The 26490-nt window shown below is 49.4% G+C and overlaps 3 protein-coding genes across 3 annotated transcripts in view; all 3 read right to left on the bottom strand.

Annotated features, from left to right (window-relative positions):
* Positions 1 to 352: 352 nt before the first annotated feature.
* SELENOS (selenoprotein S) lies at positions 353 to 5646 on the bottom strand. The gene is made up of 5 exons (XM_029958851.1): positions 5523 to 5646; positions 3897 to 4003; positions 2682 to 2771; positions 2516 to 2591; positions 353 to 613 (listed from the first exon to the last, which is right to left on the bottom strand). The coding sequence occupies exons 1-5, from the start codon at positions 5629 to 5631 to the stop codon at positions 534 to 536; spliced, it is 462 nt and encodes a 153-aa protein (XP_029814711.1). The 5' UTR covers positions 5632 to 5646; the 3' UTR covers positions 353 to 533.
* A 674-nt stretch (positions 5647 to 6320) lies between these two features.
* On the bottom strand, positions 6321 to 12156 carry SNRPA1 (small nuclear ribonucleoprotein polypeptide A'). The gene is made up of 9 exons (XM_029958780.1): positions 11943 to 12156; positions 11249 to 11420; positions 10668 to 10746; positions 10287 to 10333; positions 9476 to 9578; positions 8881 to 8960; positions 7527 to 7602; positions 7064 to 7157; positions 6321 to 6489 (listed from the first exon to the last, which is right to left on the bottom strand). The coding sequence occupies exons 1-9, from the start codon at positions 12154 to 12156 to the stop codon at positions 6431 to 6433; spliced, it is 924 nt and encodes a 307-aa protein (XP_029814640.1). The 3' UTR covers positions 6321 to 6430.
* A 3781-nt stretch (positions 12157 to 15937) lies between these two features.
* PCSK6 (proprotein convertase subtilisin/kexin type 6) overlaps positions 15938 to 26490 on the bottom strand; it is a 29257-nt gene continuing 18704 nt past the window's right edge. The window contains exons 11-20 of the mRNA XM_018069640.3: positions 26134 to 26322; positions 25762 to 25898; positions 23647 to 23826; positions 22963 to 23065; positions 22209 to 22405; positions 21682 to 21769; positions 20550 to 20641; positions 19145 to 19274; positions 18024 to 18136; positions 15938 to 17582 (exon numbers count right to left, since the gene is read on the bottom strand). Coding sequence (XP_017925129.2) covers positions 17485 to 17582; positions 18024 to 18136; positions 19145 to 19274; positions 20550 to 20641; positions 21682 to 21769; positions 22209 to 22405; positions 22963 to 23065; positions 23647 to 23826; positions 25762 to 25898; positions 26134 to 26322 — 1327 coding nt within the window. The 3' untranslated portion in view covers positions 15938 to 17484. The remainder of the gene's footprint in view (positions 17583 to 18023; positions 18137 to 19144; positions 19275 to 20549; positions 20642 to 21681; positions 21770 to 22208; positions 22406 to 22962; positions 23066 to 23646; positions 23827 to 25761; positions 25899 to 26133; positions 26323 to 26490) is intronic.

The raw sequence follows: 26490 nt of genomic DNA, 5'->3' as shown, positions 1-26490 counted from the left end.
TCTTCTGCAATAACTGGCCTTCAGTGCAAATCCGTGGCGCTTGTCAGATCACCTGGGTTTTTCCTGAAAGTCCCTCTGCCTAAATTCAAAGTGTCTGCCAATGATAATATCCTTCATCTCTAAAGGACCTTCCAGACAAACACAGTAGATCTGGTAACATATGTTAATATCCTCATTTTACAGAGGTAAACAGAGTGTAGATAATTAAATTTGCCTGAGGCCAGTGTTTTGAAGAGCCAGAGAGCCCAGATCTACCAATTCCAGGTGATTCACCTTGGCTGGAGACTAAGCTCCCTCTCTACAGAAGAGTGAAAATTAACTGATTATGCCGGAATTGTTTCTCTGTCCTCTGTAAGAGGACCAGGTATTTTTCTTGTGTAGGACCATCCAATGCAGTTTGGAAAAGGTTGTTTTAAGTGACCACCAGCACTAAACCAGCCCCAAAGGAGTTCCTGTGACAGGCAACCTCTAGGCAGTTAGACAGTGGGTAAGCTGAAGCCTGCTAGTGCTATGGGGCACTAGGGAGGTTAACCTCATCCACCTGCTGACGGGCCTCTCCGGCCTGGTCTCCAGGAACACGTTCCACCTCCTTCTCCAGACAGTGGGTTGTAGCCTGGGAATACAGAAGAGAAATCCATTGTGTTAACAGTCATCCTCCACAGCCCTTCACCAGCACACAAGGAACACCAAAAATAAATCTCACCATTACTTACGCCTCGTTCATAATTACTACATAGGCAGCATTTTATGGAAAATGAAAGCAGAGAAAATATCCAGACTTGAGAGGGCTTATTTTTGTAGTGCTAACAGTAAAAGCCATTGCAAAACACTTGTGTTTTAATTTGATCAATTTGGATTAAATTAAATTGAAATTAATTACCATTTGATTTCTCTAAGTCTGAACTAAAGCTGTAGTGCTGCTCTGCAGGATAAACAGAGAAGTAACAGCAGCTTTTACAGTAAACTGTGGGAGTGTAACTGTTTTCTAAGAGCCCTAATGGTCAGGAACTTAAATAAGACCTGCATGGAATACTCTGAAGGTCAAAAGGTAAATCCACTCACTACTAGTGCAAGGTATTTTTTTAGAGAATTTGAAAAGGCAAGCATAGGCAGTAAGGCAAATACACTTTAGTTGAACATCCCAATGCTGCAACCATGGGTAACCTCATTTCAGGACACACTCAGAAAGATACAACCTGGCAAATGTCCTCAGTTTGTTCTGCACAAAGCAAAGAACCCACATTTTAGTAGCACTGTTAACCAGGCAGGTTTCCATGTTCCACTGAAACTCCCAGCATCACCTTCATCTTCGAAATTTGTTTTCTCAGAGTAGCCAAGTTTCACTTTCTAGCTTAATTCAGCAGCTGAACAGTGCAGATGGTTCTTTCACCTCATGAGAAGATCCAAGACCTTTAACTCTATAATTGGTTACTTAAGCAAAGATTTTGCTTAGGATTAAACTAGGACAGATAGAAGCTGGAGAAGTGCCTCAGCCCTGATCCTGGTTCTCAGCACAGCTATTACCCACACATTACTCACCCCCAGGGAGGTAAATATCCCATGTGAGAGCTATCAAAGGTATCTGACAGGATCAGACATCACACTTCTTGATTCCTTCAAATGTCAGAAAAAATATTCAAAGCAGAAATTTCATCACTCCAGTATTATAGAGGTTTAATATGTTTCACCAAGAATCTGCAGCTTTTATACATTTAATCAAGTGACTTACTCAGTGCTAAGTGGGTTTTCCTTTTCAGCCTGCTATGATTAAGGCTGTCTACACAATCCACTCCACTATGGAAAACTGTAATTAAAATATACCCAAAGCAGCATTTGCAGGTAAGGCACAGGCTGTTGGGCTGAGAGGAGAGACAGGAGACTGCCTGCATGGCCAGTGTATGGCAAAGAGCCCAACAAGGGCAATGTGAGGCCACAGAAAGCATTTCATCCATCAAGATAATTTCAGCAGGTGACAGTGAGTTTAATGGTGAGACCTTCTGGTGCTTTGTGACAGTTGATAAGATAAACTCTGCAGGATTTATACATTCAATAGGTCATTACTGTGGTATCTGACAAATAAGGTCAGATTTTGCATAATTAAGTCTTTCATCTTCCTGAATCTACAAATTTACTTCCAGCATTTCGCTCATGCTATGGGTGCTTGAAAGACAGAGCAGGTATTAAATTATTGGGCTTTTACAATAATGGGGGAGGCATCCCAGAAATACTGTAAAAATCTGCAATTTTGAGTGACAAAAATCTCAGTAAATTATGGCAAAAGCATTAACAAAAAACCTGGAGCACTGTTTTCCCGGGGAAAAGCACCACAAAAACTTCCTGACAGGTTTTTGCACAAAGTGCAGAGCAGACCAGCTGACCAGAGATACAGAGCTCATTTGTAAGGCACATTTTGTTTCCTCACTGAAGAAGGCAAAAAGTCTGTGCAATGACTACAGACACAGCTGCATAAATGCTCTGTTTCAAGCTCAGGGTGTCTCAAGGATCCCACACTTACCACCTCCTCGCAAAGGCTTTTTGTTTGGTTTAGATTTCGGGACTGCTGAGGTGGAGGCACCAGACTGTGCTTCTTGCTGTTCAGAGAAGCAGAAAGTTACTGAGTGTGAATTTCAGTTAATTTAAACACATAAATACAAGTGTGACCTGATTAACAGGGTTGTTACCTGATTCAGTTTCAGGTTTCCTTTGTAGCTCTTCCCCTCTTGCATGCTTTCCCACATCGCTATCTTCTGCCTCCGCTTCTCTTCTTCAAGCTACAGAAAAAAATCCAGGACATACAAGATTTCAGAACAGAATCCTCAGAAACATCTACAACAGACTCATCAAACCCCAAGGGATCCACCTTTATGTGATGCAGTAACTCTGAGCTTATGGAAGCATTTACTTTTATACACACCCACATCTTCCCCTCCTCAGACTGTGTCTGGATGTTCCCCTCCTCAGACTGTGTCTGCAGCTTCTTTTGGCCACTTGATGCTTTAAAACATTTTGAAAGTAAAACAGAACCAAGTGGCAAGCTTAAATCCTGAGCCTATAAAAAGTACTAAGTAAAGAATATTGCCTATGGCAGGAATTCAACGCTCAACATGGGGTTCCTCAGAAGAGAGTCAGCTACGTATTTACATCCCAATATTCATTACCAACAACTGTCCCAGCTCTCTTCTAGAGAAATTTCTCCACAAAACCAAAGAAATTAATGGTTAAGAATCACAGAATGGTTTGGATTGGAAGGGACTTAAAGCTCATCTTGTTCCACACAAGGACCCCTTCCACTAGACCAGGTTGCTCCAAACCCCATCCAGCCTGGCCTTGGACACTTCCAGGGATCCAGGGGCAGCCACAGCTTCTCTGGGCAACCTGTGCCAGGGCCTCCCCACCCTCACAGGGAGAAATTTCTTCCTAACATCTAATCTAAACAGAAGAGGTGGGACTAACTTGCTGATCACACCCACCCCTCTGCCCTGCCCCACACAGCCATCTGCTATTCTTTGTTACCTCAAACTGTAATTCAAACCCTTAAACTGCAGCAGTGCTGAGGTACAAACACCCACATTTACCATTAAGAACAAACAACACACGTATGCAGTGGTACAATTAATCTAAATGCCAGTAAATCCCCTGCAGCCATTCACTGCACACACAACTAAGTCCCTGCAGGTACAGATTTACCTGGGGAAAAATCAACATCAGGCCCACAGTGACCCTGGCACACAATCACTTGTGGAGAAGCAAGTTCACAGAGATTAATTACATCAACATTCCAGAGAAAACGAGTCTCCTGTTTGTCTGCATCTAACATGGAATAATAATTTCCTTAACAGCAGCGAAGTACCTGATGACAAATTTATGAGTTAAAGAAAGAAGCACTCTCTGGTTACCTGTTTTTGTTTTGCTTTGTATCTTTCTGCTTGTGCATTCAACTCCTCCTGCATCCTGAGGCGAGCTGCTGCCAAAGCTTCCTGCCTTCTTACCACCACATCAGGCTCTAGAAAATTGGGAAAGAGTTTGCAAAGTAAATTCTAGATGATCTCCTTAAAGAATTATAACAAGGAAAGGCTCACATCTCTCCCTGCAGCTGTTTTGCAGAAAATCACAGCTTAAGTCCAGTTTCCAGCTAATCTTTTACAGTAAATTATATGCTGATTTAAATTTCATCATGCTTTCACATTTTAAAGCAGGATTTTAATTAATAAGGACAACGATGTAAATAACCCATAAAAAATTAACTTCACACTTCTGAGGTACTTGCTTCTATTTCTGAAGCATTTGTTTGATACAGATAAATTCAGAAATATCACCCAGGCTTGACAGGGATCCCATTTTTACCCAGAGAACTTCTTTTACGCAGAAGGATGAGGCAAACCAGCCCACATTCACTCCTACTCCTTCTCACAAAAGGTCCTGCTTGTGTCAGTGCTGCAGTGGATTTAACACACCCCACCAGCACAGAAATCACTTACTAACATGACACATCTCTCCAGAGACACCTGGAGGTCTCGGAAAACCTACACTGAGTCACCACTTCTCTTCATGACTGGCCTTTAAGAGAAATCAAAATTGAAATTACACCCCAAAAAAGGCAAATATTGCTCTCCTTTTTTCCCCAGCAGCTGAAGTATCTCCCCATTTGTTGGCCTCCTTATATGTTTGCACCATCCAGTGATGACTATGTGAAACAAATGTCAGCACTTTCAGTAATTTCACTTTACAGGCAGTTTTGGCAGTTAAACCACGACTTAATTAGCACCACAAAAGAACAGCAGTGGGATAAGGGCACGCAAGGGAGGTTTTCTGGGGCCCCGCGTTCAAGGTTCCAAAGGGATGAGTGCCAAGCACTCGTGGACTTGGCAGATCCACAGGCACAGCCTGTGCTTTACAGCAGGCTCCTGACTGTGTAAGCCTTGCAACCTGTGCCACACTCACTGAGATAACACAGACAGGAGGCTGCTACACCCCAAATGTACACAGCGCTGCCAGAGCAGGAACTGGGAAGGAATAATTTGAAGAAAAATAACGAATACTAATAAAAAATGAATGTTAATATTTTTCCCTGGGTTTAGATTTGGACGTTTTGGTTTTGTTTGGTAAGTTTGAAAGTTATCTGGTAAGTGACCACAACAGCTTTTAGCCACCATTCCCTCAGCTCCCGCACCACCAAGGGGCAGCTGTTCCCCCGCCCTGCAGCGCCCTGCTCCTTCACTCCCAAACACGTCCCTTCGGACACAGCCCTTCCTTCAGAACCTTCTAAAAACACTTCTCCTGGTCCAGCTTTTCCCAGCGATCTCTTCCCTCACAGTGGGTTGACGCTGTTATCCCGAGCATCGCTCCCCATGGACATCCCTCAGGACCGAACCTCTTCTGGGCTGTAACCGACTCCAGACCCGCGTGTGGGTCCGAGCAGGGTCAGACACCCCGCCCGGACCGCGCAGCGCCGGCAGGACCCGGAGGGGCACAAACACCGCCCCGGGGAGGGCGCGGGGCCTTATTTTACTCTATTTACTCACCCTCCGCCGCCTCAGCCGCTCCGGGGCCGCTCGACCGCGCCGCCAGGCTCCGGGACACCTTCTGCACGAGCAGATAGACGGCGACGGAGCCAGGAGGATTACCAGCCATAGCTGACAGCAGCGACGCCACTGCGAGGGGACAGCCGGGAGTGAGCGCGGCCGCGCTCGGGACGGCCCGCCCGGCCCCGCCCTCGGCCCCGCCGCCCCCGCCCGCACCCCGGCCCCTGCTCGCCTCACCCGTGTGCTGCAGCACCTCCAGACCTCCCCGCCCAACGACGGCCCTGGCCCGGCCCGGGCCCCGCCGCGCCCCATCGCGCCAGACGCCAGCACTGGCTCCAAGCACTGCGCCCATCGCCGCCCGCCTCACGTCGCACCGCCCTGGAGCCGGGCCCCGCCCCCGCGCCGATCACCGCCCCGTCCGCACGCCGCCTGAGCCAATCACCGCCCCGTCCGTCCACCGCCTCACTCCAGGAGCTGCCCGCTGACCAATCATCGCCCCGTCCGCCGCCGGCTGAACCAATCACCGCCCCGTCTGTCACCGCCTGCGCCAACCACCTCCCCATGCACCGCCCCAGCGCCAATCACCGCCCTGTCCGTCACTGCCTCACGTCCGGGCGCCGCCCCGCTCCGCCAATCACCGCCTCGTCCGCAGCCAACTCCAGGAAGCCACGCGCCACCGCGGCAGCGCGCTGAGGTAACATGACGGCTGCACCGGCCAATGAGAGCAGAGGGGCAGCGCACGGCGGCCAATGAGGGCGCGCAGAGGGTCCCGCCCGCCCCGGGAAGGGTTCGCGACACCACGGGGAAAAAAAGGGACCGTTGGTTTATTGGACACCGAAATGTGCAGGGACGGGGGCGATGGGCCCCGAGTGGGGCAGGAAAGGGCTCCGGGGCAGCACCAGAGCCGGCTACGACCCGTTGGGCACCGTGTCCTCTTCCATTTCTTCCTCGCCATCCTCCGAGGGGCCTGAAAGGATATGACAGAGTTTCAGGGCAGCTGTCACAGGCGTTGATGTTCTTTTCCCACCCCTCTGCACAGGAGTAATAATGGGAGTTCTTAAAAACATTAGGAAGGAAAATCCAAGCAGCACTGACACACAGCAAACAGGTGACGTGTGGACCCTGCCATGGGCTGTGTGTGCTTGGAGAGCTCCAGGGACTCAGTGCTACACCCACACCCCCAGCACCAACACTCAGCATGAGTCCAGATGGACTTTGTAATTAATCTCATTTTAAAAAATATTTTTTAAGTATTTAAAAAATAATTTTGGAGCTATCCAATACAGCAAAGTGCCTTGTTTGGCACCTGCTCTGGAGGGAGTACAGGAACAGCCCTGAGCTGCACTCGAGGCCAGGCAGATCCTACACCAATTAAGAGTAAAGGATGTGCTTCATAGTCCTTCTAATGATAGTTACACTCATCTAAAACGAGCTTTTCAACTCCCAAAGTGTCCTTTTCTAGTAAGTCCCTACTGAGATTGCATAAAGCATCAGAAAGGTGGATTCTGTTTGGGAAACAAGAGTAACAGAAGTCAAGTGACCTGATTTTCGCTCTCTGCCAGGGATCTGCCCAGCCTGCAGCAAACCTTTCAGTCGCTCCACCTCAGCCAGAGTCGTGGCATTTGCTATGGCAGCCTGAAAACAGACACAGAACACAGTGAATCTTCACACTCAGCACCTCGCTCTGCCCAGAATTAACATAAGAAACAGGTTTTTCTTCCAAGCTCCTATGAAAGTTCTACTAAATCCTAGTTCTAGAAAATTCTAAGTACAATTTTGCTTCTCTCCTTATTAAACAAACTGCTCTCCCCTGGGAGAACTCTAAGCTCAGACTAACTTTCATTTTAAGTTCTCAAAAAACAGGTAAGTCAGAAGAAAAATTACAGAAAAAGCACCTAACCAAAAGTCAGGACACACCGATCTGTCTGTCTGAACAAAGGAAACATTTGTTCAGTTTGGATCCACGACAGTTTTTCTCCTCCACTTTTCTCCTGACACATTTACCTTAATTGCCTCCACGTCCCCTGGGGAGGGCCCAGCTTTCTTTTTGTCAGTTGGCAGACCAGCCCCTGGATTAAAGCTTCAAAGGAAAAATAAAGACCACTTAGACTTTTTGAAGAACTGGTGCTTCTCTAACTTGAAATGTTTCCAAACTGGGTTTGGAAGCATTTCATTCAATCAGGTGTAGTATCTTATCTTTGTTAACAAACTGATACAGTGAAGAATTGCCTCCTTCAGAAACACCAGCACCTTGGTCCTGCTGTCCCATTCCCCCCCACACACCTTTTCACCTGCTCAAAAAGAGAGGCAGAACTTAGCTATTAATTAGGCAGTTGACAAAAGCTCTTCGATTTGGATGTTGTTGAACACTCAGGAGGGTCTGCTGCCATTACAAAAGCAGGGTGGATGAACAAAGAGTAACTGAAACTGAGTTTCCTGTTCTCCTGTGTCTAATGAGATACTGCAACAGAATATATTAAAGCCTATGCTAGACTGGGTGTCATCTTAACACTCCAAAGGAAAAGGTTATTTGCTACTGCTTTAAGGAAAAAAAGAGAAAAATCTAGACTATGTCAAAACAGAAAGAGCTGGAAAGAAATTCCTGAACTGTTGACCCAGCACCAGAGTGCTGCAACCTCTCTTGCAGCTACAGAAAGGTTTTCCTCATGTTTATTGAGCTACTTAGTTCAATCAGCTGCTTGTTCTAAAACCATCACAGATATGAATTCCTTTCCACTCACAAACTACAGCTGGAGTCCATCTATTATAGCTTTAAATGCCACATAAGTTCAAGACATTTTTTTATTTAACTATGAATTTGGAAATGCTGTTGACACACATGCTCTGAATTCTTATTTCCAAATAGGCTGATCAAAGATTAAACAAAACACACGATGTACAACTTAAGATTTAAACTAAATAAACATATACTTGTAATAGCTTAACTAAAGATTTTCATCTGCATTTATCCTCATAACTCCAGCACATTTTACAGTTTATATTCCCAGGCAAAATAAAAAATTTTAGTTACTAATCATCTAGGGAAAAAAACCCCATAAAATAGACAATGGCCACCTCTCTACAGTTAAATAACAAAAAGAAAAAATAAAATGTATGTTTCCTGCTTGTTGACTTCAATGAATTCACCCTGACCAAAGATCTCTTTCAAAGATTTTCCTGAGATGTATTCACCACCATCCAAAACTCGGGGTGCTTGGACAAGGCACTTCTGGCTCCCAAAGCTTTTAAGGCATCCTGCCAAGCAGCTGATATTCCAGTTTTCTGCCTGATACTGCACACGAAGGAAGTGGTGTTTCTGAAGGAGGATGCCAGTGTAAATTTGTGTATTTTATCTTACGTTTTTGCTCTCCTGGCAATATCCTTTGCAAGCTGTGCACCCCGTTTGCCCTTGAACATTTTCTCTGCCTCCTGTCGCTCCTACAGCGATACCACACACACAGAGTTAATTTGAGAACATCACAGTTTGCAAAGCTCCTGCCTTTGCCAAGAAAAGACACTTTGGCTCATCTTCATCATTGAAATTGGTACGTGGGGACCAGATGTAAGAACAAGCAGATAAACAGTGCCCAAAAAGCTCAAAGATGTATCAACCTCATGCTCTTAAAATTAAACTCTTTCCCACATTCAACTTCACCGAGAGCTGAGGGCTCTGTGTGATTGCTCATTTCTTTCTCTAGAGGTCTGTCTTCTACCAATACCAGAGGGACAGAAAAGAATAACACTGAACAAAGGCAGTAAAAATTAATTACACATAATTAAACAGACTATATCCTTAACAGAATGAAACCATGAAAGAAAACAAGGAGCGTGTTTTAGAGCCACTTAAAGAGTTTCAATAAAATTTACAGCTATGCCAAAAAGCTTTCTGTTAGTGAGGAATTTTCAAGAATGCAAAAAAAAAAAAGTGCTAAATCAAAAGAAAGCAGACTTACTTTGAGTTTCACTTTTTGAAAATCCAGCACTCTGACCTGGGGAACTTTATGGATTAGGTACAATCTGTAATGCTTCTTATTTGTTACAGGATTCCTTAAAACGCTATAAAGTAAATAAGGGTTATAAAGAAGTCCTTGATATATTTTAAAATACATTTGTACTGAAATACATTAATTTACTTGAAATGCATTCATGTAGCTTTTGCTGTAACAGACAACAAATAACACCACTAAAAAAGCCTAGTGACAGTTCTTCAGTATAATAGAAACAATAGTATAAACTTGCACTTCATCAATAAGTAGATTTTACTGAAGAAGGACATAAAAGAACAACCTCAAAATAAGAATAAAAACCCCAAATAAATAACTGAATCATCACATTTCTCACCTGGACACTTATCAACTGAAAAATCATAGGACAAACTACTTTTCTTCTTGTCCCTCACATCAAATGTAAGGTTACAGAAAAGTCCTTGCTTACACATATTTTAAAGTATTTTGGAACAACCAAAACTTTAAACCCTTTGGTTTTAGGTTTTTAAAGGTCAAGTTTACCTCAGCCCTTGCTGGTTTATAGAGATGTTACATCTCACTGGTCCAGCAGCCTCTCAGTGACATAAAGCCTCAGACATTAAATACCAGATGTTTATGAAGTGCAGTGGAAACGTTGTTTATTAATTCAATTTTTAGACATAAAGGATCTGTCACAGCTCATAAAAAGCAGAACATTCCAGACCAAAGCAAAGAGCCAGGCCAGCAGCAGAGTTCAAACACCAGAGGAAGAGCAGCTTTTCTTTTTAGGATTACATACCTCAGGTAAGTCAGGGATTTAATAGTTGCTAATGGATCCAGTTCACCCTGGGTAACGAGAGCACAGCAAGAAACTCTTAAGTCCATTTAGTGAAAAAGCAAATATTTGAAAACAAAGTTCCTGAACTCTTATCTATTTTAGAGATTAATTAGAAGTATTGCAAGTATTTTAACAGGAAACCTACTAAGCTTTGTGCAAGCTGCAAATCATGTTCATTTAAGTATGTTCACCACTACTACCAAATCCACATGATATTACTCTAAAGAAAAAGAACCAACTACTACCTAAAGCACATGGCACTACTGTCAGCAAAATAGTTAATTAGAAAGATAAAACTCACAAATTTAAGGTTGTTTAGCTTTATCCTGCACCACAGCTTACCAGTTCAGCAATGTTGTTGTTGGTGAGAATGAGCTCTGTGAGGCTGGGCAGAGCCTGCTCCAGGTTCTCCCCAATCCGACTAGAGAACAACAAAAAACAAAGGTTTAATTTAGGCCAGGGATTAGCAGTGGTGAAAACACACACAGAAACATGACAACACAGAGGACTGCCCTGTGAAACAACCCAGTCTGGCACTGGCAGAAGTTTGGGTGAGCACCCACTACAACACTTTTCCTAACAAAGCTGGCAATAAATACCAGAGCACTGGGTGCAATACTGGATTTAAATTCGTGCACTTGCAGGTATCCCTGTTTTCTTCTCTTTATGGGGATGATTAAAGAAATCTAAAGTTCTGGCCAAATTTCAAACTCTGCACCTCGTTGTCCTGGATGAAAAACAAAGACTGACTTTTGCACTGGAAGAGGAAGGAAAATCAAAGAGGGCCTATACAGCACCTCTATTTTATTTCCATAAAACAAACACTTCTGCACCTACCCAGCACTGACAGTCACATACACTTCTCTCCCAAGAGCATCCTCCTCTGCCCCAGGGTCCCACCTGGCCCAAACACAGCCCCTTACCAAATCCTGTTGTTGTTCATGAGCAGAGTTTTCAGCCTCCTCAGCAGGGGGAACCCATCCAGCTTTCGGATCTCGTTGTCAGAGAAATCAATGGCATCAAACTGGTCCAAAGTGGCTCCCAAGTTCTCAATCACTGGGATTTTATAGCCTGGGGAGAGAGGCCAAGGCAGGGATCAGGTGGTGCCCACAGCAGAGCAGAACAGAGCAAGCAGAGCGTGTGGGGGGCACGTCTGGATGGACCGAGGATGCTGGTAAGTCTCAGTCAAAACACCTCGGGATTGACTCCTCCACACCACTCACAGACCAAACTTTCCCTCTCAAACAACAGCCCCCGTGGCTTTTTCAATCCCTCTCCCTCAACAGACACCCCAAGCCCCTCCCTGTATGTGACCCCTCACCTTTGCAGCACATCCCCCCTGCTGGGGGCAAATCCCACCCCCTCCACCGCACCCTCCTCCCACATTTCCCCCAATTTCCCCTCCCTGGGGGATGGAACGAGATAATTAAATTCCCTCCCAACCCCAACGACCCTATAATTCCTCACCTCTCCCCACGTTTCCCCGACACAGGAGCCTCTTTAACCCCCCCAGTCCCCAACCTCTCTCACTGCAGCCCCTCCAACAACCTCCCCAACCTGCTGCGGCGCCTCCTCCCACGGAAAGCCCCAGATTCCATCACAGGATCCACCACAGACCCTCCCAGGCCTCCCCCAGGAACACCTCCAGGCCTCCCCAGGAACCCCCCCACAGCCTCGCCCCCGCCCCCGCAGGCCCCCTCCCGGCACAGCCCCCGCGGGTTGTCCTCGTGTCGGCCACCGGCGCAGGTCGTAGCTCCCTGTTCGCGACGGCGTTGGTTACTGCGCCGGCCTGCTCGATTTGAGTCTCTCTCTCCGTCCGTGGCTTCACCATCGCCGCAGCCCGACAGGCCCTCACGCCGCACAGGCGGCGCGCGCCGCCTCAGGGACACTTCTCTCTCTCGCGCCGAGCGCCGAGTGCGCGCCCCAGGCCGCGCGGTTCGCAGCGCCGAGAATGCGAGCGGCGGGATTACCGCCCGCCCCTCCCGGGATATTTGACAGTTATATAACTTCCCCCCCAAAAACACCAAAAACCATTATTCCCGGGCCATCCCCCTCATCGCCGGGCTGACACGAAACCACCGAAAACCCCTCAAACCCCTTCCCGGGCATTCCCCTCATCCCCAGGCTGGCACAGACCCCCAATGCCTCATGCCTGGCATTCCTCTCCTACCCGGGCTGACACAGAACCCCCCAAAACTCCCTCTCGGGCATCCTCCTCATCTCCGGGGTGACACAGACCCCCCAGTACCCCTCAAAACCCCATCCTGGGCATCCCCTTCCTCCCCGGGGTGACACAGACCCCCCAAAACCCCTCAAAATCCCATCCCAGGCATCCTCCTCATACCTGGCCTGGAACAAGCCCTCTAGTACCCCCCAAAACCCCATCCCAGGTTTCCCCTTCCTTCCCTGGCTGACACAGACCCTCCTCCCAGTACCCCCATTCCAGGCATACCCCTCCTCCCTGAGGTGACACATATCCCCTCCAAACCCCTCAAAACCCCATTCCAGGTATCCTCCTCCTTCCCTGGGCTGGCACAGTGCCTCATCCCAGGCATCCCCTTCATCTACGGGGTGACACAGGCCCCCCCACTACTCCCCAAAGCACCATCCCTGGGGTGACAGACTCCCCAGTACCCCCCAAAATACTATCTCGGGCATCCCTCTCCTTCCCGGGGCCAGCTCCCACCCTGGTACCTGAGCCATGGATCACCAAACCCAGTCAGGACATGCCTTTGCCATCAACAGTGCCCTAAAGCAGCACAAAGATGCCACCAGACGTTCCCTCCCAACTTCTGGTGTTGCCAGGCATGGATTTATCCACAGAAATCAGGTGGAGTGGGCTGGGAATCTGCTTCACACAATGACTGGCAGCAGGTGGGCTGCTTCCCTTCAGACACAGCTGGCTACTGTGTGCTCAGCCGGTGGAATTCTGTGTTCCAACACTTGCTGCTCCCCTCCTGCCACACAGCCAGGACGGTGTCCACAACAGCCACAGCTCTGGGTGCTCTCCCTCCAAGCAGCAGCTCAGCCTTTGCTCTTGGACATGGTGTTGCCCATAAGCACCTTCCCCCTGCAGTGTTTGGAGCAGTTGCTCTGTCACTTCCACAGGAATTCCTGGTCTCAGAGATGCTGTGATGGGCTGGGAACACGACACAGGCTATGGCATGACACTCATCCTTTATCTGTGAGATGAAATGTGCTTTCAGATGTCACTGCATCCCCTTTACCTGCTTTAGGAATGCAGAGAACAGCAAGAAAGAGCTGGGAGTAGTGCTGGGGGAGCTGAGATGGCTCTGCCTGTGGCCGAGGAACTTGGTTCCATGGGGAAGGCTCAGCTGGTGGCAGGAGGGCTCTGGAGTTGGGTGAACCACAGGGATGACTGGACTGAAGGTGACATGTGAAAAGAAGCAGCTGGCCATCCCCCAGTCCCAACACCTGCTGAATGTCACCAAGCCACTGCTTCTGGAGAAATCCTTCCCCATCCCTCAAGGTTTCCCTGAGCGAGGTGAGGAAGAACGATTCCTGTACCCACTGCTATCGAGGGAAGGACGTTTTTCACAAGCCATAACATTTCTGTGAACCCAGAGGATGTGATATTAGGTTAAACACTGCAGCCACACTTGGCACTGCAGAGTGATGGCTCATACTTTTCCTTTGGGAGCATTTGGAGCATCACCCTGAGCATGAGCCTGGCTCCTTCCCCAGGACTGCGGTGTTGCAGGGGTCAGCTGGGGCCAGGCAGCTCCTGTGCTCCCTCCTGTAAAACCCCCTCACCAAGTGAAAGCACGTAGATGTTACCAGGCTTTGGTAACATCTGCATTTGTTTAAAAGCAGTTAGAGAACAAGAGGGAGCTGTCACAAGAAAAAACTAGGAATTAGCAGCACTGTTGTACGTGACTCACGCAGTGGGAAAGACAACAGTCTTTAGTCATTTCAGGCAGTTGTTAAAAGGAGACTCTTTTCAGCCTTCTGGAAAGCAGGTCCTGCCTCTGACAAGGCCAAAGAAAACACAGGCCTTTCTCCCTCGGCACAATGCAGCTGTTTGCCTCGGCCCTACAGCCTTGGTGGAATTGGAATTGAGAGCAGACGGATTCTGGGGCTCAGATGCTTCACAAGAGCTCTCGACAGCCCTTCCTTTGCAATGGAAAGTCAAAGCAATGTTTTTTAAGATGTGTGTTCCCCACCTGCCAACTGCACAATGGCAGATGGCCGTGGATGCAGCCTCACAGCCAAGCAGCAAACGAGGAGTCAGGCTGCACTAAGATTTTCCAGAAAACAGCTATTATAGATTTAGCTTTGGTGCCAGGAGACAATAGAGAAATGAGCTTTAATAAATTGCCTAAATATGCATTTATCTTGAAGACACAGCCACTTTGATACTCTGAGCACACCAGAGCCAGACTTAAATAGCTCCAAGCAAGTATTGCAACAGCTTGGAGAAATAATCTGAATTTTATTACTTTACAAGAATGATTTCTGAGGGAAAGGCTGGAAGCTGATGTTGTTGCATAAACTTGATGCATAGAATTTGTTTCTCTTTCCCTGGCAGGCTTGAAAGCAGCAGAAAGTAGGATAAAACTGAGGCTGCCGTAGACTGGTCATCTTAAATTTCATTGCTTCCCCCAGTGTGTATTTTAAGTTATGTCAGGGATATAAGAGTAAACATTTTCCTTTTTTTGTTTTTAAGCATTTCAGTACATCTAAATATACCAAGAAGCAGAATTTAGAGGCAAGCTGCTGTGAGCCAGAGAACTGAAAGGCTGACACAGTAATCCCGAGCCACAGCTCCTTTTTTCTGACTAACACAGCAACAAAAATGAAGTTTGGTATTTTACAACCACAGGGGCAGAAGACAGGAGCATTTCACCCCAGTTCTGACCTCTGTTTTGGCCCAAGACCGAAAGGGGAATCCTCAGGCAAGAGAAGGAATCCCTGCATGTGATTAATTCACATTTATCATCTGATAAATGTGAAGACCTACAAGATACAGGAGCCCACAGCAGCACATCTCAGAGAAAGGATCTTCCCTTGTGGAGGGCTCCATTCTTTTCTTTTTTTCACACTTAAAAAGCTCAGTTTCAGATATCCAGACACTACCCTGGGCACTTGGCCCATGGTTAAACATTGCAAAACCAACACGAAAAACAAAAGGCTCCAGAGCTCCCTCCGTTCCCCAACACACCAGCGGCTCCTCTCCTTCCCCAGACAGCCAACAGGGAACAATTCCCCTGCGCTGGGAACTGCAGTGGGGAACTAGGGGGCTCAGGATGTTCCTTGTATGAGTGGGAAAAGGGAGCAAGCCCTCCTGCCAGCTCACACAGGATGCCCCACACCAGAGAACACACCCAGCCGTGCCCAAGCACAGCCCCAAACCTCACCAGGGATGCCAACCCAGCCTGGCACAGGGCAGGTAAAGGTGAAAGACCTTTATGAGAACAACAGTGATGTTTCAGCAGATGCAGCTCATCTGTTCCTGAGTGTTTCTCCCACAGGTGCTCTGGGCTGATCAGGAGCTGCTTTGTCCAGCAAGATAAAGACTCACGGTGCATCCCTGCCCTGCTGCTGGCTGGGATGGCAGCTGCATGAACTTGGAAAAAGCACAGATTCACTTGTCAGGGGAGATCAATAGTTTATTAACTTAAAAGGTCAGTTCACCAAAGCTCCATCTTTCCTTGGGTTTGGCCCAGGCAGGTGAGGACCAGTGGCAGTGTGGCTTTCCCCTCTTCCACCTGGCTGAGGTGAGCTCTAGTGGGCAAGCCCAGGCAGGGCACGTGTCACTGCAGCTGAAACCAAGCAGGGATTATCCCAGCTCTGTGAGGGACTAGTGACATTTCACACTGAGGATTTCATTGGCAAAAGGTTTAACTCATAAAAACTATTAACAATGAAAATCAGAACATGCAGCGTAGGAAAGAGTGTTTACATACGTCTGGTGCAAAGACTGGCTTTGCAGGGTCAGAGAGGAGAAAAGGAGAAGGAATAAGACACAAAAAGGTACCCCACTCCCATATAAAAAATAATCCACAGAGAAAAAACAAGGATTGTATAAGTTATTTTTTAAAAATCTGTAAAACAACATAGCCAAGGATATTTTAAACACAATTATATAAACACCACATGACTTACTATTAAGAGAGAGCATGAAAAAGTTTGTTTCGGGGGAGGGTTTTGTAGAATTAAGTTTCCTGTCTGGATCCCCGGAATGTCTCATTTGGGAAATAGATGCCCAAGAAAAATCACTGCCGTGAATAGGAGGATTTTGTGAGAGAGAGGGGTATACCCAGCAAAACAGGGGAAGGATGATGACACAAAATGCCAGAAGAGATTAACTGGGACAGCATCTCGTTTAGAGGAAGGATCTAGCTCGTTCCAGAACTGAATTAATCAGCAACTTACTCGCAGTTCCAGGAGGGAAATACAATTCGTGGTAAGGCTGGTCCGTGCAGACAAACCCCACCAAATCCCTAAGACCCCCTGTAGGCACACGGGTTTTGCCTGCCTGCAGTTCCCTGCTGGGCTGACACACCTGCAGAGCCACGTGGGTCAGCTCACGCTTTGGTCCTCAAACCTCCAGTTCTCGGCCCGGCCAGAGGGAAACAGCGACTGACCGAATCCGAACAGGAATTCCGGAGTGGGCTGTAGGGCACCGCTCTGGAACCGCCTGGTTCATCGTTTTACCTGTGTACAGAGCCGTTGGCAATTCAGGTCTGTATCAGCTCTCACCTAGCAGAGAAGGGTACCGAAAAGTGAGCCACAAACGGCTCTTTCCTCGCAGGTGTGGAGTCCTGCATCCCTCGCGGCGAGGGCTCCCGCCAGCCGCTCGGAGCGGGCAGGTCAGTAGGATTTCTGCGAAGAACCAAGCGTGTGTACATGGATCATGCATCAGTCCCTGCTCACGAGGAGTGTTTGAGAGTATTAATATCACCGCTTGTCTGCTGCTCCCAGGACGTGATCACTCGGTACGATCCGATCTCTGCTTAACATATTGCTATAGAAACGCGCTGACAGTGATATTAAAGCTATCAAACTTAGGAGCGAAATGCTTGACAGCACCATGTAAACTCTCCCAAAGCTGAAAAAATAAACTTTTTGTCCTAAACATTTGGCAAAACTGGGCTGGCAGTCGGTGGAAGTCCTGGATGGACGCAGCCGCTGAACTTTACCCAGCCATAAGACACGTCTGACAGCAGAACTGCACAAACAGCTTCTTTTCACAGAGCTTGTTTGATTTCACCATCTCACAGAAAGTCTTGTCAGCTGGGAGGCCGAGGCGAGGAACAAGAGAAAATGAGAGCAGATTAACATTTTAAACAAACAAACATTGCACGTAACAGGCGATGCAATTCACTCCAGTGTTCGGGGAGAGAGAATTGAAAAGGAGTCACTTTTTAAGGGCATCTTTCACATGGTTTTAATGAAGGAATAAAAGGGCTCTGAAGCAAGTGGGAGAATTAGCCCCAAGACTAAAGTATAACGAAATACAAACACTTGGATGTGTTTGAGCAACAGGCAGATATCCTGGCAGCAATGCCAGATGAGCCACCTGCCTGCCTCAGCTGGAGCCCAGCCCACTGCAGCTGTGCCCCAGCAAGCCCAGGAGCTCCAGCACTTTTGGCTTTACACAGTGAAGGGAATCCCCCAAACCCCTCATTTTTCCTACCAGGGAGGCACTGTGGTGCCAGCAGCTCTGTCTCTTACCGTTGGTACAGGTTTCATTTGTTACACAGGAGCCACCCAGGAGGCTGAAACCTTCTTTACACCGAAGGCAGTTCCCACTGGAGCCCTCACAGGCTGAGCAGTGATCGTCACACCTGGGGACAGAGACCCTGCTGTGGTCTGAACCATTAACACCCCGATCCAGCCACCTAAAATGGGCTGTCAGCCAGAAAATGTGCATGCCAGCACTGTGACATCCAGACCGGACTAGAGAATGTGGAAAACAGCAAATCTGAACCTTGAAAAGTTATTGAAGCCCTGGGAAAATTTGGGTCAGTGGTGCCAGCTCAATGCCCAGTGACATCCCAAAGGCTCTTGCCTGCTGGGAAGATTTAGTGAGACATGAACCTCTCCTCCCAGCAATCCCAGATAGGAAAAGGACTGTGAGGGGAACCTGTGCTGCTCCCCTCCTTTTCTTCAGGAAGAAGAGCCCAGCAGCTGTGCCTCCTGCCTGGGGACAGTGGCTTGTGGAAACTGTACCTGAAATCCCTGGGAAGGGATGCTGGTCCCTTGTTCCTCCCTGATGGAGACCAAGCACAGGTGAGTGAAACCCCAGGCAGGCAGGGACTGTGTTATGTGTTCCCAAGTCACCTTTAATCCTTCCCTTTCGTGTTTGCTTTAATGAGGCTGAATCCACTCCCACTCCCCACTTGAAGAGCAGATGCCGGAGAGTGGGAGCAAATTGCTGCCTCCCGGCACCTCTCTGTCTCCTGCACGCAGCCCCTTGCTGGGCCAGGGAGTGGGGAACACTCCTCAACGTGGCCAGAGGGCGAACGGAGCAGCTTTAATTGAAAGCTCCAGTATTTACCCAAATATTACCATTCCTCCCACACCTCCTCCAGAGAGCCCGGGGCCGGGGCTGAGCCCCTTCCACTATAGCCCTAAGACACCTTGGCTGGCTCCAGCAGGGGAGTTCTTAAATCCACAGGGCAGGGGTGTGTGGGGTCCAGCCCCATGGCTGCCCTGGCTCCCTCATCCCTATTTTAATCTTCCTAGTAAACAGCTCCAGCTGTGAGCTGTTTCTGGCATTACTTTATCATTGCTGACAGTGCTCCCCCATCAGTCCCAGCTTTGCTCTGGTCACCACCGGGGTGGTTCCGTACCTCTTGCAGACCTTGTTGGGCAGCCCGTGGCTGTCAGCGGGGTAAAAGCCCTCACGGCAGGCGGGGACGCAGCGCCAGTGGGGTGCAGGGCCCTCGGGGGTGCAGGGGGTGCAGTCCTCCTCTCCCAGCCCTGTGGGGACAGGGAAGAGGGCAAAATGGCATGTGAGTGATTTTGGAGACAGTCCAAGTGTGGCCACAGCCCCACATAAGACAGGGGGCACCAGTTTGGCTCTGCCTTGCTCATGAACAAGGTGATTGTTGTGTCACCAGCGTCCAGCATGTCTGCTTGGCTCCCACCCCAAAAAGCTCAGCTTCCATCTCAAAAACGCCAGTTCCCACCCCAAAAACTCTCAGCTAGGACTCAGTGTCTGTCCCTTTGCAGAACCAAGAGTCGGCCACCAGGGCTCAGTGGGGAACAGCACATCAAAATCCCCTCAGGCCCATGAGCCACCACTCCCAAGCATGCACTAGTTTGGGCTTCCCACCCTGCATAGAATGGAAAAGGAGATGCTAAACTGGGCTGTGGAGGAGCTGGAGAAGGGAAGGGCTTGGAACAGGAGCTGGGAAAGCAGAGGACCCCACTCTGATGCCAGCACATTGTGGCTGGACAGCAAACTCCAGTGATGGAGGTGTTATCATTAGAGGCCTTCCACGCACCAGACTTGAGAAATGGTTATGCAGCAAAAGGAGGCAAGAAAGGGCTGGAAAAATAATTGTGGTGGAGTACATTTACACTGACTGGAATAAGAATTAGAAGGGAAGTAATTTTCTTATGGGATTAAGAGCCTGTTCCCTTCCACGCTTGCCAACAAGATCAATAAATATTTTGGATTTAGTCTAAGGAAATTGCCCATGTATGATAGAAGAGGTTCACGCCACTGAACATGAATTGTCTAGAGATCATATTATCATCAGATCTATGATGATTTCAAGGGCAGGCGCAAACATTAACAATGGAAAATAATTGGACTTGCAAGAGGCAAGAAAGGCAGGATTTAAAGGGAACGGGAGAGGCTTTGGGCAGCTGGGGGAAGGCAGCAGCGGCCAGCCCGGCACCGAGGGGCAGTCAGGATAACACGCCTCAGCTGCCTGACATTTTTATCCGCTGCAAACCCATCTTCCATCACTCCAAGAGAGTTTTATGGCCTCCCCCACAACCTTATTAAACTAAAGCACCTGGCTTCAGGGAGACCGGGAAATAAAAAACGGCTCCAATAAAAATGTAAAAACTCCCTAAAAACCTTTCCAGTGTGAACACATACAATGTGGGATGTGCTGGAGAGTTGGGATTGCTTCCCCTCTGGCACGCTCTGCCTTGGCTCAGGGTGGATGTGGTGGGTATTTGCTCCTGATGCACGAGGGATTTGGGGTTTTGCATGGGGATGCTGTGGGGTGAAGGATTTACCTGTGCTGGCGGGGCAGGTCTCGCAGCGCCGGGGCTCCCGGCTGAGGTACATGGCAGGCTGGCACTCGGGCACACAGCTCTCTCCTGCCAGGCTGTTAGGGAAGCAGAGAGGATGTTTGCCCCCAAAGCTATGGGCTCTGGGGACTCAGCCCATCCCCAGCTCCACACCCCCCCGTGTCCTACAACAGCCTCAGCCTGCAGCGTGTCAGAAAGCCAGCCAGTGCTTCAGGAGAAATTAAAGTCCTGCCTGGACCAAAGGGACGGCTGTAGGTTCTTTAATTAATTATCTGGGAGGAAATAAAATTATTTTTTTCCCATGGGCAGTCAGCCAGGCTCTCCCAAAGACCTTTTGCACGATTAAGGCTCCCTGGAATCAAAGGAAATTGGTTCAGTGCCGTGGCTGGGCCGGTGCTGCTTCACCATGGCAGGGATGATTTGAAGTCCTGGCTTAAAAGGATATTGGACAATAAAAAACAAGCGCCGTGCAGATTATGTCTGACAAGTGCCTCCACTTGTGCTTTTCCGAGGGAGTAGATAATCTTTTGGCAGTGGGAATTTCTTTGTCTGAGCGAGCCCCGCTGCTACACCGTGGCTCTGACTCACAGTGCCCGAACACTGCAAAGTGCCATGGGATCATATTCCCATGAGCAACTGGGGATGGGAAACAGCTCCTCCCTAGGGGAGCTCTTTGTCCCACAGGTGCTGTGGGGCCAGCAGCAAGGGCACCCAGTGTTCCTCACAGGGCCAGGGCTGCCCTGCTTGCACCAGCATTGCTGGAAAACCACCATCCTTTACTATCCCCACTCAGCAGGTATATTGGATAAAATTTTCAGCTTGGATAAATCTGAGAGAAGGGTTTCTGGGCTTGCAGGGATCATTCCCAGCCTGCCTGGCACAGCTCAGCCTGGGACCAACCCTACACAGCACTTACCCACCACCCTGGCAAGAGCTGCAGAAAAGGAAATTAAATTTAAATAATAGTTTTCGGCTAAGAAAGGGACACTAATCACCACCTAGTACCATGGAAGCAGGATCTTGGTTCTTTAACTAACTCACTCTCTAATTTGCCATCGGAAATCCCAAATTTAAACCAACGCTGCAGGTATAAACTCGTCCCGTGCTGGTGTTTTACCTGAATCCCTCTTTGCATGCAGTGCATTTGTCTGCTTCGCCAACACATTTTTTACAGCTTTGATGACATTTCAGACAACGTTTCTGACCTTTCAAAAAACAAAGCAAGGCAGGGAGAATGAAATGCGGACAGTGATTTGCAAGCAGCAGTCAGAGCTGTAAAACCCCACTGCACCCCAGTGCCAGCTCCCCAAGGAGCAGAGGCACATCCACCCCAATGGATCCCTGCTATTGCAGGTGACCTTATCTGTCACTGCTTGCTAAGAAGAAATATGCTTTGCAAGCAACTAGGATCATTAATTACAGTCTTGTAATTAAGAGCCGACTTGAGCACCTCTGCTTTGCACCACCCTCCGAACACCCAGAGGTTTTGCCTCCTCCCTTCACTGTGTGCAAAGTGTGTCAAGGGGGAAAACTCAAAGCCAATACTCAAAAATCAAGGCGTGTTCCTCCACCCATAGCGCTTAAAATAGAAGCAACCCCTGCACATCCTCATGCTACAACTTGCAAGTGATAAAACGTCCTTACGTTCCTCGGCGTAGAAGCCGGTGGGACACAGCACCACGCAGGTGTTCATCTCCTGGTGGTGGTAGAGGTTCCTCTTGCAGGCCGTGCACTGGGTCGGTCCCCTCCCGAGGCAGCGCTCGCAGCCCTTGTAGCACCGGCGGCACCTCCGGGCGCCTTTGTCCCCAAAAAACCCCGCGGGGCAGGAGCTCACACACATCCTGGGGGAGGAACAGAGAGCACCCGGGCGTTGGTGCCACCTCCTGCCTCAGGCGCCTGCTGCCGTCCCCTCACCCACAGCATTTGGGGTGTCCCCCAGCCTTGGAGGACATTTGGGCTCGTTTGTTTTTATTCTTAAGATTTAGGGTGCCTTGAAAGTCATGGGTCTGTAATACAGACTCAGGGACTCTCTTGTCCCAGCTACAGGTAAACTTTCCCTGTGCCAACCCAAGAGATTGGGGAACAGAAACCCCAATTCCAGAAGTGATTTGTCTCCTTAGCTAGCTGTCCCTTGGGCGTGGCTGGCCCCAGCTGGTGATGCCAGTGCTTCTTCCCCAGCACGATTACATGGCCAAAGTCCTTCAGGGCTCTACAACTTTGTATCCCCCACCCCATTGTACCCTAATCCAAGGCAGGGATCCCCACACCTCCTCCTCCATCCATTTTGTCTCTCGTGTCTTTCTCTCTGCAAACATTTATCACCCACACTGAGGTGCATGACCTGGCAAAAGGTGCTGCTGCTGCCCAGGGACCCCACAGGGACACCCCACCACCTCACCTGCCAGTTTTCATGCTGCCCAGGCTGTAGTGGATGCAGTTCAAGCACTGGTCGGCGTTGGGACCATCACAGCCCTGGTCGCCGCACTCGGGGTGGCACGGACCTGGGTGAGGAAAGACTGGTTCAGTGGGGGGAGAAGCTGAGAATCCCCCAGACCCCACTGCCAGGATGCCCTGAGCACACCCTCCCTGAACTGACAGATGCTGGGAAAGGGTTGGAGACTCTTCACCTGTCTTATCCTATACCTATTATATTATAAATTTTATCCTATCTATCCTATGGAGTTGCAGGGCTCTGGGTGCTCATCTCTCCTGCAGATCATCCTTCTAGAAATGTATCCCACCACCACCCTCTGCCTGAACACTAGTGCAGAAGCAGCTTTGAAAGAGTGACCTGCTCCTCAGGGACCAACAGGGACACCCACCCCTGCCCAAGGCAGAGGAGGGAAGGTGGGCAGAGCTTTTTTTACCCCTCAGACAGCTGCACCAGCAATTTGTGGCAGGAGTGCTGGGATGGGGCATTTTTCTACCTTCTAATTTCACCGTCCTGCTGGCCACAGGCACTGCTCCTCCCAGCCTGCCTCAGCCCCAGGCAGGATCAGACCTTGTGGCTCCCCCAGTTCATCAGAGTTTGCATTTTCCCAGGCACTTTGGTGGGGATGTGGCAGCTCAAGCTGACACTTACCTGCATACTCCTCCTCCTCCTCTGCCACCTCCACCTGGCTCTGCAGGAAGGCGGCTCTTGATGGCTCCATCTCCGATGTTGGCACTTCCAACGACCTCCCACGGGACTGGGGCCCACCCAGTGCAGTGTAGGGATGCTCAGCTGTCCCATAGAAGATGAGGCTCCACTCCTTCAGCTTCCCTGTGGGGCAGGCACAATGTCATCCATCCTGTTCCCTGTCTCACTCCTCCCTGCGGGACCCAGTTTTCAGGGAAGCAGGAGGAGCATGGACTGGACCATCAGGGCATCACCACTGGCACAGCAATGCAGAAGAGCAAACAGTGAACACCCAGAAATGCTGAGGAGCCCCTGAGCTCCCAGCCCACACAGAAGCAGCTGTTTAAGGCACTTACAAGGGATTTTTAATTCTATAAATCATCTGACGAACCTCAGCAACACCATAGACTTCGTGTCCAACACTGGAGAGAGCCAGTAACTTTAAAAGCTACACAATAGAGGATTATTTCTGTCTGACAAAAGCTGCCTGGCACACACTGGATTATTTCTTGCTGCTGCAGTTCCAGCCATCCCTTTGCCCAATATATCAGAGGTCTGAGCCTGGCACCCCTCAAGACACTGTGGGAGCCACCAGACTGTGGCACACCTGGTAGGACCCCCCCCCCCCCGAGGCCTTACACCCACACCAAGACCCTCTACAATCCACATGGCTTTGGGGAGGGAGCCCAAAAATGCTGTTGTTTCTTTCCAAGGCTGTTTTTCTTTCGATTCTCCATCAATGTGAGTCACTTCATGCCCGTGGCGTGCTCGGCTTTAACTCCTAATCCCTGCATTTCCAGGAAGGGCTTAAAATTTCCAATACCCAAATCTCTTGGCTCTCCCCAAGGGATGAGAGGACCCACCTGCTGCACTGAGCAGTGCCAGCGTGGAGTCTGCAAGGCAGCTCCGCTGGGGAAGTGCCTTCACTGAAAGAACTAAATTTGCTTTAAATCTAAAATATCCCATGTGAAGAAAGCCCAGGCTGCACGGGGCTCACATGGGGATGCAGCAGTGCCAGCAACAGGACACCTGTATTATTTAATTTGTATTAGATTAACCAATTTAGTGGTATTAAATTAACATTTAATACCAGTTTCTGCTACGAGCTGGGAGCATCTTCCCTCTTTTTCCTCCTGCTTTACCCTCTCTGCTTCAAACCCGGTGCAGACCCTTTGAGGGGCTGCCTAAACGCTCTCGTTTTCATTTCATTTTGCCAAGACAGGTAAAGCTGAGCCCTGATGCCCTTGAGGGGCTCAGAAACACCCACCATGAACTGTAAATACTGGGGAAAAATCAGCTCCGTGGGCGCTTTGCTGCTGCTCTCTGAGTTCAAAAGATTTCGGGTGAAGGCAGCAAACAGAAACACTTTGTGCTCAATGAACGAACCCCCACGTGCACCTCCCGCCAGAAAATCGTGTGGGAGAAATTTTTTAATATGCTCCTGGCTTCCTATCAATGATTGTGTGGATTTAAAACCCCCACAACACACACCAGCCCCAGGCAGGATTCCTCATGCCCCGCTGCCACCAGCCAGCGAGGCAGCTGCCCCTTCCTGGCGGGGCCAGATCCTGCCAGCACGGCTCCTTTGCTGGGAGCAGGCAGCCAAGGAGAGGGGGACACAGGGACATGCAGGGGCCAGGCTGAGCCCAGCCACCCTCTGCCAGCACAGTGGCAGCCCGGGGAGGATGTCCGTCTGTCTGCAGCCCGAGGGACATCGTCCCCTTGCGCCGTTGCACAACCAGCCCACGCGCCAGATGTCCCAGCAGCGAAGCAAAACAAACAAACAACAATTACAGCTCTTGGGTTTCCTTGTTTTGGCTCATTACGGTTTAATTTTGGAAACCTGGCTCTCGGGTGCAGCGAGTTTTGCTGCTGCTGGGAGAAAATCCACTCATGGTTCAGCCAGACTGGCAGCCTCCTGTGTTCAGGGCTGATGTTTTATTCCCACTTATGAGAAATTTGGGCAATACTGTTTTGCTGGAGACCATAAAAACTCACAGCAAAATATACAGCCAAGTGAAATAGCCTGCAATGAGCTTTGGGAGCGAGAGGAACTGGTGGGCTCCGGGGGGTCCTCACCTTGCACGGCGGGGTTGCGCACTTGGGATGGCGTGTCGTGGATCTCCAGGGTCCACTCCCCCGCCGCCCGCTCCCCCCAGCAGTGGACGGTCATGAACTCCCAGCCCTTGAACCCCTCGTTGGAGTGGTCGAACACCCTGCAATGGTAATGCCACGCACCAAGAAATGTGACTTCGGATGTTGGATTTTATCAGAAAAGGTAGATAGGTGATTAAGGATTAAGGTTAGGATTAATGATTCCTTGCACGTGCCCACCCTTGCATGGAGCCCTTCTGCAGCAGAGACCTGGGCATGCCCCCACCTTCCCAAAAAACCCTGAGGAAACTCGCAGCAACCCCCCAGAGGACACATTCTGGCTCCGGCCGCTCTTACCTCCTGGCGAGGAGCTGCGACCTGGTTCCTGCTGGAGACACGAGGCTGATCTGGAGGTCTCCCCGGCGCGGGTGGGAGATGCTGAGCCTCACCACGACGTGCTCCAGGTACAGCACGTGCTGGTCACGGTGCTCAGCACAGCCACTGCTCAGGGTGCTGGCGCGCAGCACGTGGTCAGCTCGGATGTACCTGCCAGGGTCGGGCAGAGAGTCATGATGGGGACAGTTCCCAGCAGTATGGACACCCAGTTATACTTGAACCCAGTCTCCTACTGCTATCACAGCAAAAATTATCTCCTCCTCCATTGCCATTCCCAGTGTCCTAGCATGGGAATTTGCTGAGTTGCCGCATGGTAAC

The sequence above is a fragment of the Manacus vitellinus genome, unplaced genomic scaffold, assembly GCF_001715985.3.
Source record: "Manacus vitellinus isolate BGI_N305 unplaced genomic scaffold, ASM171598v3 scaffold_16_pilon, whole genome shotgun sequence".
Lineage (NCBI taxonomy): Eukaryota > Metazoa > Chordata > Aves > Passeriformes > Pipridae > Manacus > Manacus vitellinus.
The sequence above is the reverse complement of the archived record's forward strand: the minus strand, read 5'-3'. Positions and strand labels throughout refer to the sequence as shown.

What these genes read in the sequence shown, in the direction of transcription:
- SNRPA1 (XM_029958780.1), bottom strand. Translation starts at nt 12,156, where the DNA reads ATGGTGAAGCCACGGACGGAGAGAGAGACTCAAATCGAGCAGGCCGGC. An exon ending in ATTGCCAGGAGAGCAAAAAC is followed by an intron (nt 7,603 to 8,880) that starts GTAAGATAAAAT and finishes TTTCCTTTGAAG; the next exon opens with CTTTAATCCAGGGGCTGGTC. An exon ending in TGGCAGAGAGCGAAAATCAG is followed by an intron (nt 6,490 to 7,063) that starts GTCACTTGACTT and finishes ATATCCTTTCAG; the next exon opens with GCCCCTCGGAGGATGGCGAG.
- SELENOS (XM_029958851.1), bottom strand. Translation starts at nt 5,631, where the DNA reads ATGGCTGGTAATCCTCCTGGCTCCGTCGCCGTCTATCTGCTCGTGCAG. An exon ending in GAAACCTGAAACTGAATCAG is followed by an intron (nt 2,592 to 2,681) that starts GTAACAACCCTG and finishes TTCTCTGAACAG; the next exon opens with CAAGAAGCACAGTCTGGTGC. An exon ending in AAAGCCTTTGCGAGGAGGTG is followed by an intron (nt 614 to 2,515) that starts GTAAGTGTGGGA and finishes CTGTATTCCCAG; the next exon opens with GCTACAACCCACTGTCTGGA.